The following is a 16,668-nucleotide window of genomic DNA, read 5'->3' as shown; positions in this document are numbered from 1 at the left end:
GGTTGTGAATGGTCCTCGCCGATACCCCAGGAGCAACAGTATCCCTAATTTGCTGGGAAGTGGCGGTGCGGTCCCCTACGGCACTGCGTAGGATCCTACGGTCTTGGCGTGCATCCGTGCGTCGCTGCGGTCCGGTCCCAGGTCGACGGGCACGTGCACCTTCCGCCGACCACTGGCGACAACATCGATGTACTGTGGAGACCTCACGTCCCACGTGTTGAGCAATTCGGCGGTACGTCCACCCGGCCTCCCGCATGCCCACTATACGCCCTCGCTCAAAGTCCGTCAACTGCACATACGGTTCACGTCCACGCTGTCGCGGCATGCTACCAGTGTTAAAGACTGCGATGGAGCTCCGTATGCCACGGCAAACTGGCTGACACTGACGGCGGCGGTGCACAAATGCTGCGCAGCTAGCGCCATTCGACGGCCAACACCGCGGTTCCTGGTGTGTCCGCTGTGCCGTGCGTGTGATCATTGCTTGTACAGCCCTCTCGCAGTGTCCGGAGCAAGTATGGTGGGTCTGACACACCGGTGTCAATGTGTTCTTTTTTCCATTTCCAGGAGTGTATATGGTGTTTACTAGCAATTTTTTGTTGTTAAAAGTAACCGACATTATCCGGCGGTAAATATCTGATCGTTACGAGAGAATCGTAAATACGTTGTCCTGTAACGTACCGCTTCGTATCTCCCAAAACCTTAGAAAACTAAAGAATAACAAATGTGGTGTCATTTTTTTTAGATATTGTCCATTTTTACGGCACTAAATACACAACCTGTTGTAAAAACTATGTTTCAAATCTATATGAACGCTAGAATTCACACTCATCCAATATCGCATTCAAAAGTGCCGCTTTCTGGCCGCTTGGGGCGCTGACATCGCTATGATCAACAAAAACGAGACGGAGCGTCGCGGGTGATATGTTAGACTGTGGTGTAGACGTAGACGTAGATATATTAACTCGTTCGGGATATATTTGGTGGTGACTGTCTTACCTACCACACCTGTAAAAGGTGTTCGAAGTGAATCGACTGTGAAGCTGCCGTTACTGGTACACATGGGTGGTTTCGGAGAAAGGCGTATCCCAAAATCGCGAAACAAGAGGCAATTCCGCAGGCGGATTATAGAGAGCTAAGGTGCCGGAAGTGTCCGCCCATCGTCATTTTGCGACTTTCATCGCCCCGTCCCCCCGCTTTCTCCCCCTTGTGATCGACCCGAGTTCCCAACTGGCGATACGGCGCCACGGTCCTTGGCTGCTACACGACGCCCGCCGACAGCCGCCCGTATCGCTCCCTTTCTACCGTCACGTACGCGAGCAGGCAACTGGCACGTATTACGCTCACGCGTGATCACAGCTTCGACCGCCGCCGTGAAAACGTTCATCTCGCGGAACCAGGTGGTCTGCTTTCTCGTATGGCTAACGAGTGAGTGGTCCGTCTCAGTTTTTTCCACACCGTAGCCAGCACGCAGAATACTACAGTTCGAAACTTCTGTTGTTTGTAGAACCACTACTCGTACCTGATCTGAAATATCAAAATGAAGAACCGCGGCTTGCCGAATGAAGACTACACGGAAAAATTCTGAAGATTCGTAATTCCGATAGTAGTTTTCGTGTTTCTTCAGTTGGGTTCGAAGGCTACGTGCACATCTATACTTCACCATCCCTATTATGTTGGCGGAGGACACTTTGTGTACCTCTATCGCTTCTGGCTTTTACTCTTCCAGTTGTGAATAGAACAGGGGAAGAACGATTTCTGGTAAATTTCCGTGTCATCTCTAATCTCCCTAATCGTGTCTTCGCATCGGTCTCTTAACGAGGTGTACAAGTACATAGAAGGGATCTTATCTGTTACCTCTTACGATCCTATCTGGAAGTGGTCCAAAATCGACGCGCATTATTGATGTATTGGTCGATCGTGGGTTATGTACGCTACCTCCTGCGAGGGCTGACTTTACTTCTACATCTACATCTACATGGACACTCTGCAGATCACATGTATAAACCTGGCAGAGGGTTCATCGAAACACTTCACAATTCTCTATTATTCCAATCTCGTATAGCGCGCGGAAAGAATGAACATCTATATCTTTCCGTACGAGCTCTGATTTCCCTTATTTTATCGTGATGATCGTTTCTCCCTATGTATGTCGGTGTTGACAAAATATTTTCGCATTCGGAGGAGAAAGTTGGTGATTGGAATTTCGTGAGAAGATTCCGTCGCAACGAAAAACGCCGTTCTTTTAATGATATCCAGCCCAAATCCTGTATCATTTTTGTGACACTCTCTCCCATATTTCGCGATAATACAAAACGTGCTGCCTTTCTTTGAACTTTTTCGATGTACTCCGTCAGTCCTATCTGGTAAGGATCCCACAACGCGCAGCAGTATTCTAAAAGAAGACGGACATGTGTCTCCTTAGCTGGTCTGTTACATTTTCTACGTGTCCTGCCAGTAAAATGCAGCTTTTGGTTAGCCTTCCCCACAACATTTTCTATGTGTTCTTTCCAATTTTAGTTGTTCGTAACTGTAATACATAGGTATTTAGTTGAATTTACGGCTTTAGATTAGACTAATTTATCGTGTAGCCGAATTTTAACGACTTCCTGACGATTCTTCCTATGGATCTCAATCTGACGTCTGAATTTTCTGTAATTAATGGTCGTTCCACTTTAAATCGCTCCGTATATATTTTTCCCCGATTTGCCCTTTCCCGTTTTTCTACGGTGTCGGCAGTGTTATATCGGATTTAGCAGTGTTAGTGGCATCAGTTCGCCGAATACCCTCCCTGATGTCATCACTCAACACGGCAAGGGACCTGTCTACCACATTATCTACGTCTTGTGTAGATCTCACGTTTACGATTGACACATCTTGCAGGAGTTTGCGTAGTGTGTAGCTCAGGCGGACCATGGTAATAGCCCATTATTTACCTAATGGCATGTGGGAAACCACCTAAAAACCACATAGTGGACGGCAAGCTCATCAGCCTTCGTCGTTTCGGGGGTGGTCCGTCTCCCTGTGTCCCGCAAGAGAGCCCATCAGCGCTCTCGACTAACTGTGGGGCGGGGGGTGGGGGTGGGGGGAATCAAACTGCGCCGTAATCATATTTTCAGGCATTTGATGGAGTGGCCGCTACTGGTAGTTGTTCAATAATCGTGTAATCATGCAATAATAGGTCTTCACGCTTATTCATGCGTAGTACGTTACATTTGTTCATGTTGAGAGTCATGTAACATTTTTTTGAAGGATAACATTTTTGCTTTTTAATGTAGTTAAACAGTAGATGACTGTGAAATCCGAAATCATTCCAATATGAAAAGCTTATAGAAACCCATTGTTTTGATTTTATGTATATAGACTAAAGCCGCGAGTGAAAATTTGCACCAAGGCTGGGAATCGAATCCAGGTCTCCTTCTTACTAGGTAGTTGTGTTGGAACAGCGGTTCACACAACAGCACGGATTACCCTGGCACGCCTCTCCGCGATCCAAATTCTCATCATTGTCACAGCCTATTTTAAATTCCCTCTTACACACGAACATTCGGCGTATACGTAAAACCATATCTGTATGAGACCAGCAAAGTCTCTGAAGATGTGTCATTTCATCTGCCCGCTGTTGTCAGTGTTACAGAATGATTTCACTAAGCTAGACTTGGTATAATTACCTTGTCCTGGGGTGAAATTCTGTAATCTCCCTTCCCCATCTCATCTCAAGGCACACACCTTGTTTCAATATTATACGCGCGTAGCCCCTGTCATATACAAAGACAATGGCGAAATCAACATGGGCAAGGCGTAATTAACTGAAGAGTGTGGCTGCGGACATAGCAGTGGTCATATTAGAGGAAGTCTAACGTCTTTTACTTTACGCGATTGGGAAATCTACGAACAACTATAACAGATTGGAAGTCCATATGTAAAATACAAAAGGTGGAATCCATATGAGGTTTTCGTCACTGTACCAGCATGCTAAAGATATTAAAATACTTCAGCATTATGAGTGACAAGTGAATACATATGGTGTGCTCAACGTCTTAAAATTAAATGCTATTTTATTGGCAACAACACCGCCCATAATCACGGTAGAGGACTGGCGATCGATCCAGGGATAACCAAACCGAATCCTACAGTAGAGATAAATTTTTACAAACAATAGCTCGACTAGATCGAAGACTGAGGGAAGGAGATAATGTCGTGGAAGGGACCAAGTAGCGACGCACAGAATGATAAAATATCGTGTAGCTGTGTCTTGGTTTAAATCTTAATCCAGCCGAGGGGTCTCACAAAGTGAGAGATTTCATACAGCTGAAGGCGAACTTAAGTGCTCGAACACAGTGTTCAGTTTGGCGGCCATTTTGGTAGATGTCAAGTGCAGTGAGCCATATGCCGTCACCAAGTTCCATCTGCCTAGCTTCTTCTTCATTTTGGTTCATAACCACATAAAAGCGCACCCTTCTTGTGCAAACACTCGTTAGTCAGCTTCGTGACAAAGGTATACGCTGATGGACCAAACATTATGACCACTGCTCACCACGAGACTGAATAGCGCCTGACGGCGTTGCGGGCATGCCACGCCGTGAGGAAAGTGTATGAGGGGGAATGAGACGAATAGGGAATGATGCTAGCGACAGTGCGTGCCGCAAATGGGGAAATCCACTGACAGAAGCAACTTTGACAAAGGGCAGATTGTTACGGCCCGGCACCTGGGAACGAACATGTCGGAAAGGGCGAAGTTGGTCGGCTGCTACAGTGCTACTGTCGTGAGCATCTACGAAAAGTCGTTGAAGGACGGCGATAACTACGAACGGGCGACGAGCTGTTGGACGTCCAAAACTTGTCACGGAGGCCGTAGGTTTATCTTCTACGGAGAGCGAGACAGGCGGAAATCTATAACAGATCCTACGACAGACAACAATGCTGACTTAGGCACAAGTTTTTCTGAAACACATCGTTCAGCGTACATTGTTGAACCTCAATCGCTGCAGCAGACCCAATGGGATCGTCAATTACGGTTGCTGTTGTCACGGGATCATCGAATTTGGACCGTGGATCAATGGAAGCATGCCATATGGTCGGATGACTCACGTTTCTTTTTACACCTGGACGATTGTCGTGCCCGGATATACTATGTGATCAAAAGTATCCGGACACCCCCAAAAACATACGATTTTCATATTAGGTGCATTGTGCTGCTACCTACTGCAAGGTACTCCATATCAGCGACCTCAGTAGTCATTAGGCAGAGAGCAGAATGGGGCGTTCCGCGGAACTCACGGGCTTCGAACGTGGTCAAGTGATTGGGTGTCACTTATATCATACATCTGTACGCAAGATTTCCACACGCCCAAACATCCCTAGGTCCACTGTTTCCAATGGATAGTGAAGTAGAAGCGTGAAGCGACACGTACAACACAAAAGCGTACAGGCCTACCTCGTCTGTTGACTGATAGAGACCGCCGACAGTTGAAGAGTCGTAATATGTAATTGCATCAGGATCCACTGCAAGAACTGTGACAGTTAGGCGGGAGGTGAGAAAAGCTTGGATTTCATGGTCGAGCGGCTGCTCATAAACCACACATCATGCCGCTAAATGTCAAACCACCCATCGCTTGGAGTAAGGAGCGTACACGTTGGATGATTGAACAGTGGAAAAACGTTGTGTGAAGTGATGAATCACGGAACACAATGTGGCGATCCGGTGACAGGGTGTGGGTATGGCGAATGCCCGGTGAACGTTATCTGCCAGCGTGTGTAGTGCCAACAGTAAAATACGGAGGCGGTAGTGTTATGGTGTGGTCGTGTTTTTCATGAAGGGGGCTTTCACCCCTTGTTGTTTGGCGTTTCACTATCACAACACAAGCCTACATTGATGTTTTAAGTACCTTCTTTCTTCCCACTGTTGAAGAGCGTTTCGGGGATGGGAACTGCACCAACACGATCGAACACCCATTCATAATCCACGGCCTGTAGCGGAGTGGTTACACGACAATAACATCCCTGTAATGGACTGGACTACATAGAGTCCTGACCTGAATCCTATAGAACACCTTTCTGATGTTTTCGAACGCCGACTTCGTGCCAAGCTACACCGACCGACATCGATACCTCTCCTCACTGCAGCACTGCGTGAAGAATGGGCTGCCATTCCCTAAGAAACATTTCAGCACCTGATTGAACGTATGCGTGCGAGTGTGGAAGCTGTCATCAAGGCTAAGGGTGGTCCAACACCACATTGAATTGCAGCATTACCGATGGAGGGCGCCACGAACTTGTAAGTCATTTTGAGCCAGGTGTTCGGATACTTTTGATCACGTAGTGTATGTCGTCTTAGAGGCGAATGCTAGAATGCTGGTGACATGTACCGCACCACGAATGCAGGCCAGTAGGATCAGTATTATGAAATGGATGACATTCACCTGAACTTCATGCGTCGGCAAGACTCAACAGAAGAGCAACACCTCTGAACATATCCAGCGGTGTTCTGGACGAAATTTTAGGAACAGAAGGGTTTAGTGGACTCCGACTTTATACTCCGAAAGGGTTACCAGCAACAATTATTGCGGACACTCTATATCTAGATTTGCGCTACACCAAAACTACAGTTCAGTAGTTTTGGTACAGTACATAAATGACGTAGTAGATGGTAGAATTACCGGTAGTATTGGTAGCACTGGTAGGGAAAGACACATAAATGGATGTGCAAGAGAGAAACTGCCAGCCGACGACTCCTCTTTTTTCGTTTGTTTTGCACACAATTAGAACCACATTTCATTGTGTATTTTATATCCTTACAGAATATAAATTGCATTTTTTAAATATTAAAAATTAGCTGTTCGCGAAGGTCCTGCGCTTTTACGTAACCAAAGGACTGACTTTTGATGCAAGTACAGTTTACATGCATAAACATAAAAAACGTATTTACTTATAGTTTATTTTGTACTCAATGAAACTTTCATCATTATGAAGAAAGGCGAGAGTTTCCTGTTGTTATTGCTAAATACGGAAGTTATTTATGGATAACAGAACCATGTTTTGTGTAAGTTCGACGAATTATTGAAGCGATGTTTGATATACTACTGTTTTACGTTTTTCTTCAATTTCACCTTTTTTTGAGATTTTTCTGTCTAGCGCTATATGATAAACTTGTTTTATTTTTATTTTTACTACGTAACATCTCCGTTTTACGTTACAAATCAGCAATTTTCGAATAAAACCTGAATTAAACATTGACTATTTCAATTTTGTTATAATGCTGTTTACTTTTGAGTAAGAGACACGAGGATAACTATGTGGAAAAAAACTGTTCCGTAGGTTACATGGCCTTCTGTATATCCTCACTCAATTTGTAGACGCTTCACTGTTTCCGGTTTCTAGGGGAATCTAGTAGAGCAGTTCATTGCATACCTAAAGAAAGCGATCGATATGAGGTAACGTTCAATAAGTATGTAACACGCCTAACGTAGAGGTAACACGAGTACGACGTTAACTGACCAAGGCTACAGGATAAACTACCGTACCCTATACTTATGATCTTCTACGGTAGCCGATTGTATTTTTACAATTCTGCTTACATTCCTTCATGCCTTCCCCGACGACATTGGCATCTTCCAGTAGGGTAACAGTATGCGTCACAAAGACAGGATATTATTACAGTGGACTGAGTAGCTTGATGTCAACTTACGTTCATATCATGCCTACAAAATCCACCTGATCTGATCCCACTGGAACACATCTGGAACACAACAGGCAGCCAGCTCTGAGGTCACATATCGTCGATCTATAATTTACAGGAATTGCTTGACCTGTGGTTAGACATCTGGTGCCACATATACCCGGAAATCTATCAGGCACTTGTCAAATCCACGCCGCGCAGAATGGCTACTGTACTCAGTTCTAAAGGTGGGCCAAGACGCTAGTAAGTCGGTGCTCATAGCGTTTTGGGTCGTTAGTGTGTGTATCTGGCATATCAAAAAAATGGTTCAAATGGCTCTGAGCACTATGGGACTTAACTTCTGAGGTCATTAGTCCCCTAGAACTTAGAACTACTTAAACCTAACTAACCTAAGGACAACACACACATCCAGGCCCGAGGCAGGATTCGAATCTGCGACCGTAGCGGTCGCGCGGTTCCAAGCTGTAGCACCTAGAACCACTCTGCCACTCACGCCGGTTCTGGCATATCAGACAGACTGGAATGCCGCTACTGCAAAACTACAACATTTAGACCTGATCAATTGTCTACTATCACTAGTTCCTTCTCAACACCTCTTGATCAGTATGTAACTGACCTTCTCACGTCTGCGTAAATAAATCGTTAAATTATAATTTTTTTGACTTTCTCATCTAAATAACTTCATATCTTTAGCACTGCGACATATCGTAGGTGACTGAGAGTGTGAACCAAGTAAGAACATCCCTTCCTTCAAAGCATTGCAATTAGTCTCGGTTTGTTCTGACCTAACATAGACCTCTAATATGCTAAAGGGCGAAGCTGGTCGGCTGCTACCGTGCAACTGTCGTGAGCATCTACGAAAAGTAGTTGAAGGACGGCGATAACTAGAAATGGGCGACGAGTTGTTGGACGTCCAAACCTCGTCACAGAACTTGGAGGCCGTAGGTTCATCTTCTACGGAGAACAAGACAGGCGGAAATCTATAACAGATCCTACGACAGACAACAATGCTGACTTAGGCACAAGTGTTTCTGAAACACATCTTGATCAGTATGTAACTGACCTTCCCACGTCCGCGTAAATAAATCGTTAAATTATAATTTTTTTGACTTTCTCATCGAAATAACTTCATATCTTTAGGACTGCGACACATCGTAGATGTCTGAGAGCGTGAACCAAGTAAGAACATCCCTTCCTTCAAAGCATTGCAACTAGTCTCGGTTTGTTCTGACCTATCATAGACCTCTAATATGCTAATAAATAATAAAACTAGAAAGAGCTTTTGGCACACGTAAATAATGACAGCAGCTGCTGCTTTATATAACTTATTTATCGGTTTTGCATGTATACGCGCAATGATAAGGTTACAGGCTTCTTCTCATCAGGCTCCTCAAGAGATGCGCTGTAAACTCCTAAAACTGGTTTAAACGACCGAGGGCACTTGGCAGACGATTTAAAATTATTTGCAGCTCCTACCTGATATAACTTATTTATTGGTTTCACATGTAGCTGCGTAGCCGTAACAAACGTCGACTCGTTTCAGCGTGACGCTGCCTTTTCTCCGAAAGTCGATATTTATATAAGCAGCCGGTTGCTTACACAACGCGATCTACTGGCACTCAGTCAACAATTGCCACAAAAACTGCTGTGGCTGTGGACAATTAATTCCTAGCGAAAGTTGCCGGAAAAATTTGGTGCAATTTTTAAGGCACTCAGAAAGTTATTGTTCTACACAGTTCCACAGAGAGAGACGTCGGGAATAAATCTACATCATAGCCGGCCGGGGTGGCCGAGCGGTTCTAGGCGCTACAGTCTGGAACCGCGAGACCGCTACGGTCGCAGGTTCGAATCCTGCCTCGGGCATGGATGTGTGTGATGTCCTTAGGTTAGTTAGGTTTAATTAATTCTAAGTTCTAGGGGACTGATGACAGAAGTTAAGTCGCACAGTGCTCAGAGCCATTTAAACCAAATCTACATCTACATGGATAATCTGCAATTCACACTTAAGTGCCTGACAGAGGGTTCATCGAACCATATTTTCATACCCTTCTCTACCATTCCACTCTCGAATGGCGCGTGGGAAAAAGGAACACCTAAATCTTTCCGTTCGAGCTCTGATTTCTCTTATTTTATTATGATGATAATTTCTACCTACGTAGGTGGGTGTCAACAAAATATTTTCGCATTCGGAAGAGAAAGTTGGTGATTGAAGTTTCGTAAATAGATCTCGCCACCTTTGTTTCAGTGACTGCCACCCCAACTCGCGTATCATATCAGTGACTCTCTCACCCCTATCGCGCGATAACGCGAAACGAGCTGCCCTTCTTTGCACTTTTCCGATGTCCTCCGTCAATCCTACCTGGTAAGGACCCCAAACCGCGCAGCAATATTCCAGCAGAGGACGGACAAGTGTAATGTAGGTCGTCTCCTTAGTGGGTTTGTCGCATCTTCTAAGTGTTCTGCCAACAAAGCACAGTCCTTGTTTCGCCTTCCCCACAACATTATCTATGTGGTCTTTCCAATTTAAGTTGCTCGTAATTGTAATTCCTAGGTATTTAGTCGAATTGACTCCCCTTGGATTTGCGCGATTCATCGTATACCCAAAATTTATCGTATTTCTTTTAGTATCCATGTGGATGATCTCGCACTTTTCTTTGTTTAGTGCCAATTGCCACTTTTGGCACCATATAGAAATTCTCTCTAGATCATTTTCTAATTGGAATTGATCGTCTGATGATTTTACTAAATTATATGTTACTAAATCACATTGACATGAGCAGAAATAACGGCTACTACAGTAATTCTGTCCCTGTTCACAATCAGTAACATGTATACATTCGCTTTCTGTAGTAACCGAGTAATTCACGGAGAGAGATTACATGGAAGATTTTCTTGTTCGTCCACGTGCATTCAATGGAGTTTATATCTGTCTTTCGAATCTATGTGCAAGGTGCTTTATGTATTAAACTTCATCACTCGAGCCTTCAAATAGGTACGCTAAGTCGTAAAGAGAGCTCTTTGGAAACCTAAGACCTACAGAAGGACACACTAGTCAGATATGTTCTAAGGCATCCACGGATATTTCAGTTTCCTCTAGAAGGAGCAGTACAAGAAAAAGAAAGAGGCAGCAGAGAGATTAAAATAGCTGTTACAGATCGTCTACTGTTTTAAACCCAACTATGTTATGCAGAGACGAAAGATTGTCATAATATGGGAAAATTGTGGACGCTATCAATCCAGTCGAAAGTTTGAGGACTATACTAAAAACAGACTGTCTAAACTCAGAGAAGAATTTGTTGCAGTTGAAACATTTGCGAGTTTCCTTGTATCACTGGACTTCAGTACTGAACATATGGTACGAGATCTAATAGCCTAACAATACTACCATAAAAGTCACCATTTGGTAGACAACATCGCGTCCTGTGAGGAGATAAGAGCTTCGTTCAAAATTAGCGAACATTGTTTTCCTATGTGGGAAAATACGCATTAACCAATCATTTTTTGAAGTAATCCACAGAACGGATCTCAATCAGCGTCGTCGCTAAACTAAAATGACACAAAACTCTGTCTAGACAGGTTATGAAGGTCTCACGGTACCGACCGGACGCGGTGTCATCATCAGCCCACAGGCGTCACTGGATGCGGATATGGAGGGGCATGTGGTCAGCACACCGCTCTCCCGGCCGTATGTCAGTTTCCGAGACCGGACCCGCTACTTCTCAATCAAGTAGCTCCTCAGTTTGCCTCACAAGGCCTGAGTGTACCCCGCTTGCCAACAGCGCTCGGCAGACTGGATGGTCACCCATCCAAGTGCTAGCCCAGCCCGACAGCGCTTAACTTCGGTGATTGACGGGGACCGGAGTAATCACTGCGGTAAGTCCGTTGGCACAATCAGCGTTATCACGGATGAATTAGTGTTAACGTTACTTAAAGGAGAGTATGGGAACCCGCCGTTTCTACAGAACAGTTGACGGCCACTTCTATAAGTAATGGCAAAGACTGGCCGCTTCCCCCATTGTTGCAATTTCGGACCAGATGTGCTGCGTGAAGATGTTGTGACAACTCATCCCAACATCAACAGCGACCCAAGCTTTCAACGTAGCATAGCCTGCGAGCGCGCTCTTACTGACTACAACAGCAGCAAGCCACAAGCTAACTGCTTCCGAAGACGTGCTGTGTACCTTTCGAACCCTCCTTCCGTTCATAGTATTTATCCCTATAAAAAGCGTTTGAAATTGAAAAATGATGCCGGTCGCGGTGGTCTAGCGGTTCTAGGCGCTCAGTCCGGAGCCGCGCGACTGCTACGGTCGCAGGCTCGAATCCTGCCTCGGGCATGGATGTATGTGATGTCCTTAGGTTAGTTAGTTTTAAGTAGTTCGAAGTTCTAGGGGACTGATGACCATAGATGTTAAGTTCCATAGTGCTCAGAGCCATTTGAACCATTTGAAAAATGATGTAAGATGTTCGAAACTATCAAGAAAATTTATATTATACAGTAATAACCCAAACCATTATGACAACTGTCCGTGGTGACGTTGGATGCCGCCTGGTGGCGTAGAGGGTACGTGACGTGGTACCAAAAGTATGCAAGCGGAGCAGCCGCGGACGGGTGATCATCCCAGCGAAAATATGGGCTGCAAATGGGGGGGGGGGGGGGGGGGTCCATCAAGATAATCTACTTTGACAAAGGGCAGGCTATTATTACGCAGAGCCTGTGAATGAATATCTCGAAAACGGCGAAATTGGTCGAATGTTCACGTGCTACAGTCGTGAGAATCTAAGGAGAGAGGTGGTAGGACAATGCAGCTGCTACATGGACGTCCACGACTCTTCACAGAATGTGGGATTTCGGGGCTTGTCTGCTCTGTAAAGTAGGATAGATGGTGATGTGTGGCATCTCGACCGAAAGGGCACAATGCTAGTGCCGAGTGTTTCCGAGCACACCGTCCATCGTACATTCCAGAATGAGATTTTCACTCTGCAGCGGAGCGGAGTGTGCGCTGATATGAAACTTGCTGGCAGATTAAAACTGTGTGCCGGACTGAGACTCGAAATCGGGACCTTTGCCTTTCGCGGGCAAGTGCTCTACCGTCTGAGCTACCCAAGCACGACTCACGCCCCGTCCTCACAGCTTTACTTCTGCCAGTATCTCGTCTCCTACCTTCCAAACTTCGCAGGAGAGCTTCTGTGAGTCGTGATTGGGTAACTTAGATGGTAGAGCACTTGCCCGCGAAAGGCAAAGGTCCCGTTTCGAGTCTCGGTTCGCCACACAATTTTAATCTGCCAGCAAGTTTCATCGTACATTGCTGAACACGGGGATCCGCATGTGTTAACATGTTGACTTAGCGACATCGACAATTACGATTGCAGTGGGCACAAGTCTATCGAGATTCGATCATCGATGAATGGAAATGTGTCGACTCTTCGGGTGAATAGCATGTCTGGCACACTAGGTCGATGGACGTCTCCACAAACGCCGACATTGCCCAGAACGGCGGCTCGAAACGTGCAGCGCGCCACGGACACAACCTGGTGGGAGCAGTATACTGCTATGGAAGATATACTCCTGCGCTTGCATGGGACCTGTAATAGTAATCGAAGACACCCTAACAGCTGCGAACCACCTTCATGCTTCATGTCTTCCACGACAGCGGTGTAATCTTTCAGTAGTATGTCCGTGTCTCGTAGCCAGAACAGTGTTACAGTGATTCGCGAAGCATTACAGTGAACTTACGTTAAGTCCCGGCGACCACATTCGCCTGGTGTAAATCTTGTGGAACCCATTAGGGTCCCTATCTGACGCCATCACCGGATACGCAAAACAGCGGCCCGTTATTTCCGCGAATGACATGATTTGTGCGTTGACATCTAATGCCACACATCTCCACCACCCTACTAACAAACTGTCGGATCCCTGACACGCAGAATCAGTGCTGCATTTCGTTCCAAAGACGGACGAACAAGTTCCTAAGCAGATTTTCATAGTGTTTTCTCTCCTTAATATGTATAGCTTACATCTGTTTCCCTTTATCATATACCATCTGATAATGAGAGACAAAAGCTCTGGAAGAAATTGTACATGGTATATCCAAGCTGGAACTTTAATAGTGACAACTATTTATTTACAGCTCGTACAAAATAGATACGATTTTCAAAGTAGTCACCAGCATTATGTACAGCCCGTCGCCAGCGATGTGGAAGTCATAGGATACTCTTAGCAGTGCCAGTTGTGTTCACAGTTCGAGCGGCGCGGTCTATTGCCCGACGAATTAATAGCAGTTCTGAAGCGAATGCCGTGAAGTGTTTCCTTCAGTTTAGAAATCGAGTTACGAGGGCTTAAGTCAGGGGAGTGCAGTAGGTGTTATAGCACTTAGCAGCCCCATCAGTCAAACAAATCAGTAGCAGCTTGCACCGTACGTGCTTGAGCATTGTCCTGCAAAATGATGGTCAGTTCTTGCAGAAAGTGTCATCACTTTTGTCTCTAAGTTGGTCGTAGGTTGTGTTCCAAAAATGAACAGCATAGAGACGGAAGTGATGATACTTTCTGCAGAACATTACCATCATTTTGCAGGACAATACTCAAGCACGTACAGTGCAAGCTGTTACTGATTTGTTTGACTGATGGGGCTGCTAAGTGCTATGCCACCTACTGTCCTCCCCTGACTTAAGCCTTCGTAAGTTCTTCTCGATTTTTAAACTGAAGGAAACACTTCACGGCACTTGCTTCAGAACTGTTACAAATTCGTCGGACAATAGACCGCGAGCATCCTACGACTTCCACGTCGCTGGCAACGGGTTATATACAATGCTGGTGACTACTATGAAGGTCAGTAAAACTTTGAAACACTTATCTGTTTTGTACGAGCTGTAAATAAATAGTTGCGACTATTAAAGTTACAACCCTCGTATTTGGTAGTGTGGCTTACCTGGAAGAGCAGGTAGCCGCTCTCGTACATCCAAAACTCAGAGGCGGAGGCCGGGGGCGGTTGTGGAGGCGGAGGCGGCGGCGGCTGCCCCAGGGCGGGCAGCTTGTGCAGCTGGATGGCCAGGCAGCGCTGCAGCAGCAGCGGCCGCCGGCCCACCCCCACGGTCGCCCCCGCAGCCACCGCCCCCGCGACGGCACCCCCGGGCCCCCGCGGGCCGCGCCCGCCGCTCATCGGCCGGCCGGTCGCCGGCGTCCAGCCGCCGCCTCCTGCAACACAAGACAACACAACGTTACTCGACGTAAACAAGAACTCATAGCGCCACCAAGCGCCTACTAGGATAGACAAACTTCTACGAGACGCGTTCAGTGTATAATGCTAAACACTTTTTTCCTGAAAGCAGGTTGGTTTTATTCAGTATTCCAATACAACAAATTATTACCTACTCTTTTGGCTGCAAAACCCTATTTTTCGACATGATGTCCGTTCAATGTGACGGCCTCCGCCACCTTTCTGGAAGGAACTATATGCTCGCATGGTACTAAATCATTCATTGGGCCAAACTCGTCTCTTTTTATTGTCTTCTGTTGGGCAACTGGAAACCCAGTGGGCACATACCTTTGAGTATCGCAACGGCCGGCCGTTGTGACCGAGCCGTTCTAGGCGCTTCAGTCTGGAGCCGTGTGACCGCTACGGTTGCAGGTTCGAATCCTGCCTCGGGTATGGATATGGTGATCTCCTTCGGTTAGTTAGCGCTACCAATATAAACGTCCAGTTGTGCAATAAGGTATTTGATGGGGATCCATCAGTCACCTCGAATGAGAGTGTCCGCACGTTCCAACAATGGAGGAGTGAAAACTGTGTGCGGCCAGCCGGCACGTGGCAGGTCGAACAGGCTTGCGCTATCTTGTTTCGATGATGAAAGACGCCTTTCCCAGCGATTCATCGTGCTTTTGTTCACTGTCAGGTCTCAGTAGACATTCTGCAGGCGCCTCTGAATATCTGCTATGCTCTTGTTTATGGCCAGTAGTAACTCAGTGACAGTTGTCTGCTTGGAACGCTCGTCCGTTACAGGCGCCATTTTGAAGGCTAGATAAAGCGCCATCACTTACGGGAACTTTATGAAAGTATAGGAGCTGAAGCGGGAATATTCCACGATGCCCGACAACAAACTGGCCGAGGAAAAAATGTGTTGCGTTACTTACAGAATGTCCCTCATAATTATCAGCGGCTAAGCCGTCTGTTATACACATCTTCTGTACTATTTATTCATAAGCCTATAGATAAGCACTTGCAGGTCTCAAAGAGCCTTCACACACTCTCCCGTTTGCTACAGTAAAACTTCAGCTATTTAGCACAAAATCAAGTCGTTTAAGCTCTAGAGTTATCCAGCAATGTCCGCAGCTCGTGGTCGTGCGGTAGCGTTCTCGCTTCCCACATCCGGGTTCCCGGGTTCGATTCCCGGCGGGGTCGGGGGTTTTCTCTGCCTCGTGATGACTGGGTGTTGTGTGCTGTCCTTAGGTTAGCTAGGTTTAAGTAGTTCTAAGTTCTAGGGGACTGATGACCATAGATGTTAAGTCCCATAGTGCTCAGAGCCATTATCCAGCAATTTTTATTGCTTGCCGCAGAGACTCTATTGGCAAGGCCCCAAATGGCTGGTTTGGGAAAAGGAATCTTCGCTATCGGCTGCTGCCGTGAACACATTCTGCTTTTCCTGCTTGGGCGCGTGGCACTATTTAGTATAAATGGTCGGTCTTGTGATACTGAAATGGTCACATTGAAGCGACTGCGTACAGAATTAGGATGAGATTGCTGGTGCTTCCACGGCCTTTGCTTAATTCAACGTTTCGTGGTTTTTGACATTTATTCACGTGAAATACTCTGCTGACGTATTTGCGGTGAGCAATGATAGTTCTTTGTCGGTTTCACAACTTGATTTAAACACATGCCAATCAACGTAAGGTACATTTTTCTGTTCAGTCGCCCGGGTTTGCAAGTGGTTTATTTCATTGCTTTTACTCATTAAATAATATATGAATACAGCATCATATTTACATCTTTGTAAATTTG

At 45.9% G+C, this 16,668-nt stretch overlaps 1 protein-coding gene across 1 annotated transcript in view; it reads right to left on the bottom strand.

The window, feature by feature from the left end:
• The window catches only part of LOC126418867 (probable serine/threonine-protein kinase nek3), a 373,287-nt gene extending 358,528 nt beyond the window's left edge, over positions 1-14,759 (bottom strand). The window contains exon 1 of the mRNA XM_050085864.1: positions 14,602-14,759. Within this exon, the coding sequence (XP_049941821.1) occupies positions 14,602-14,631 (30 nt within the window). The 5' untranslated portion in view covers positions 14,632-14,759. The remainder of the gene's footprint in view (positions 1-14,601) is intronic.
• Positions 14,760-16,668: the final 1,909 nt, after the last annotated feature.

This window comes from Schistocerca serialis, chromosome 9, assembly GCF_023864345.2.
Source record: "Schistocerca serialis cubense isolate TAMUIC-IGC-003099 chromosome 9, iqSchSeri2.2, whole genome shotgun sequence".
NCBI classification, from domain to species: Eukaryota; Metazoa; Arthropoda; class Insecta; order Orthoptera; family Acrididae; genus Schistocerca; species Schistocerca serialis.
The sequence above is the reverse complement of the archived record's forward strand: the minus strand, read 5'-3'. Positions and strand labels throughout refer to the sequence as shown.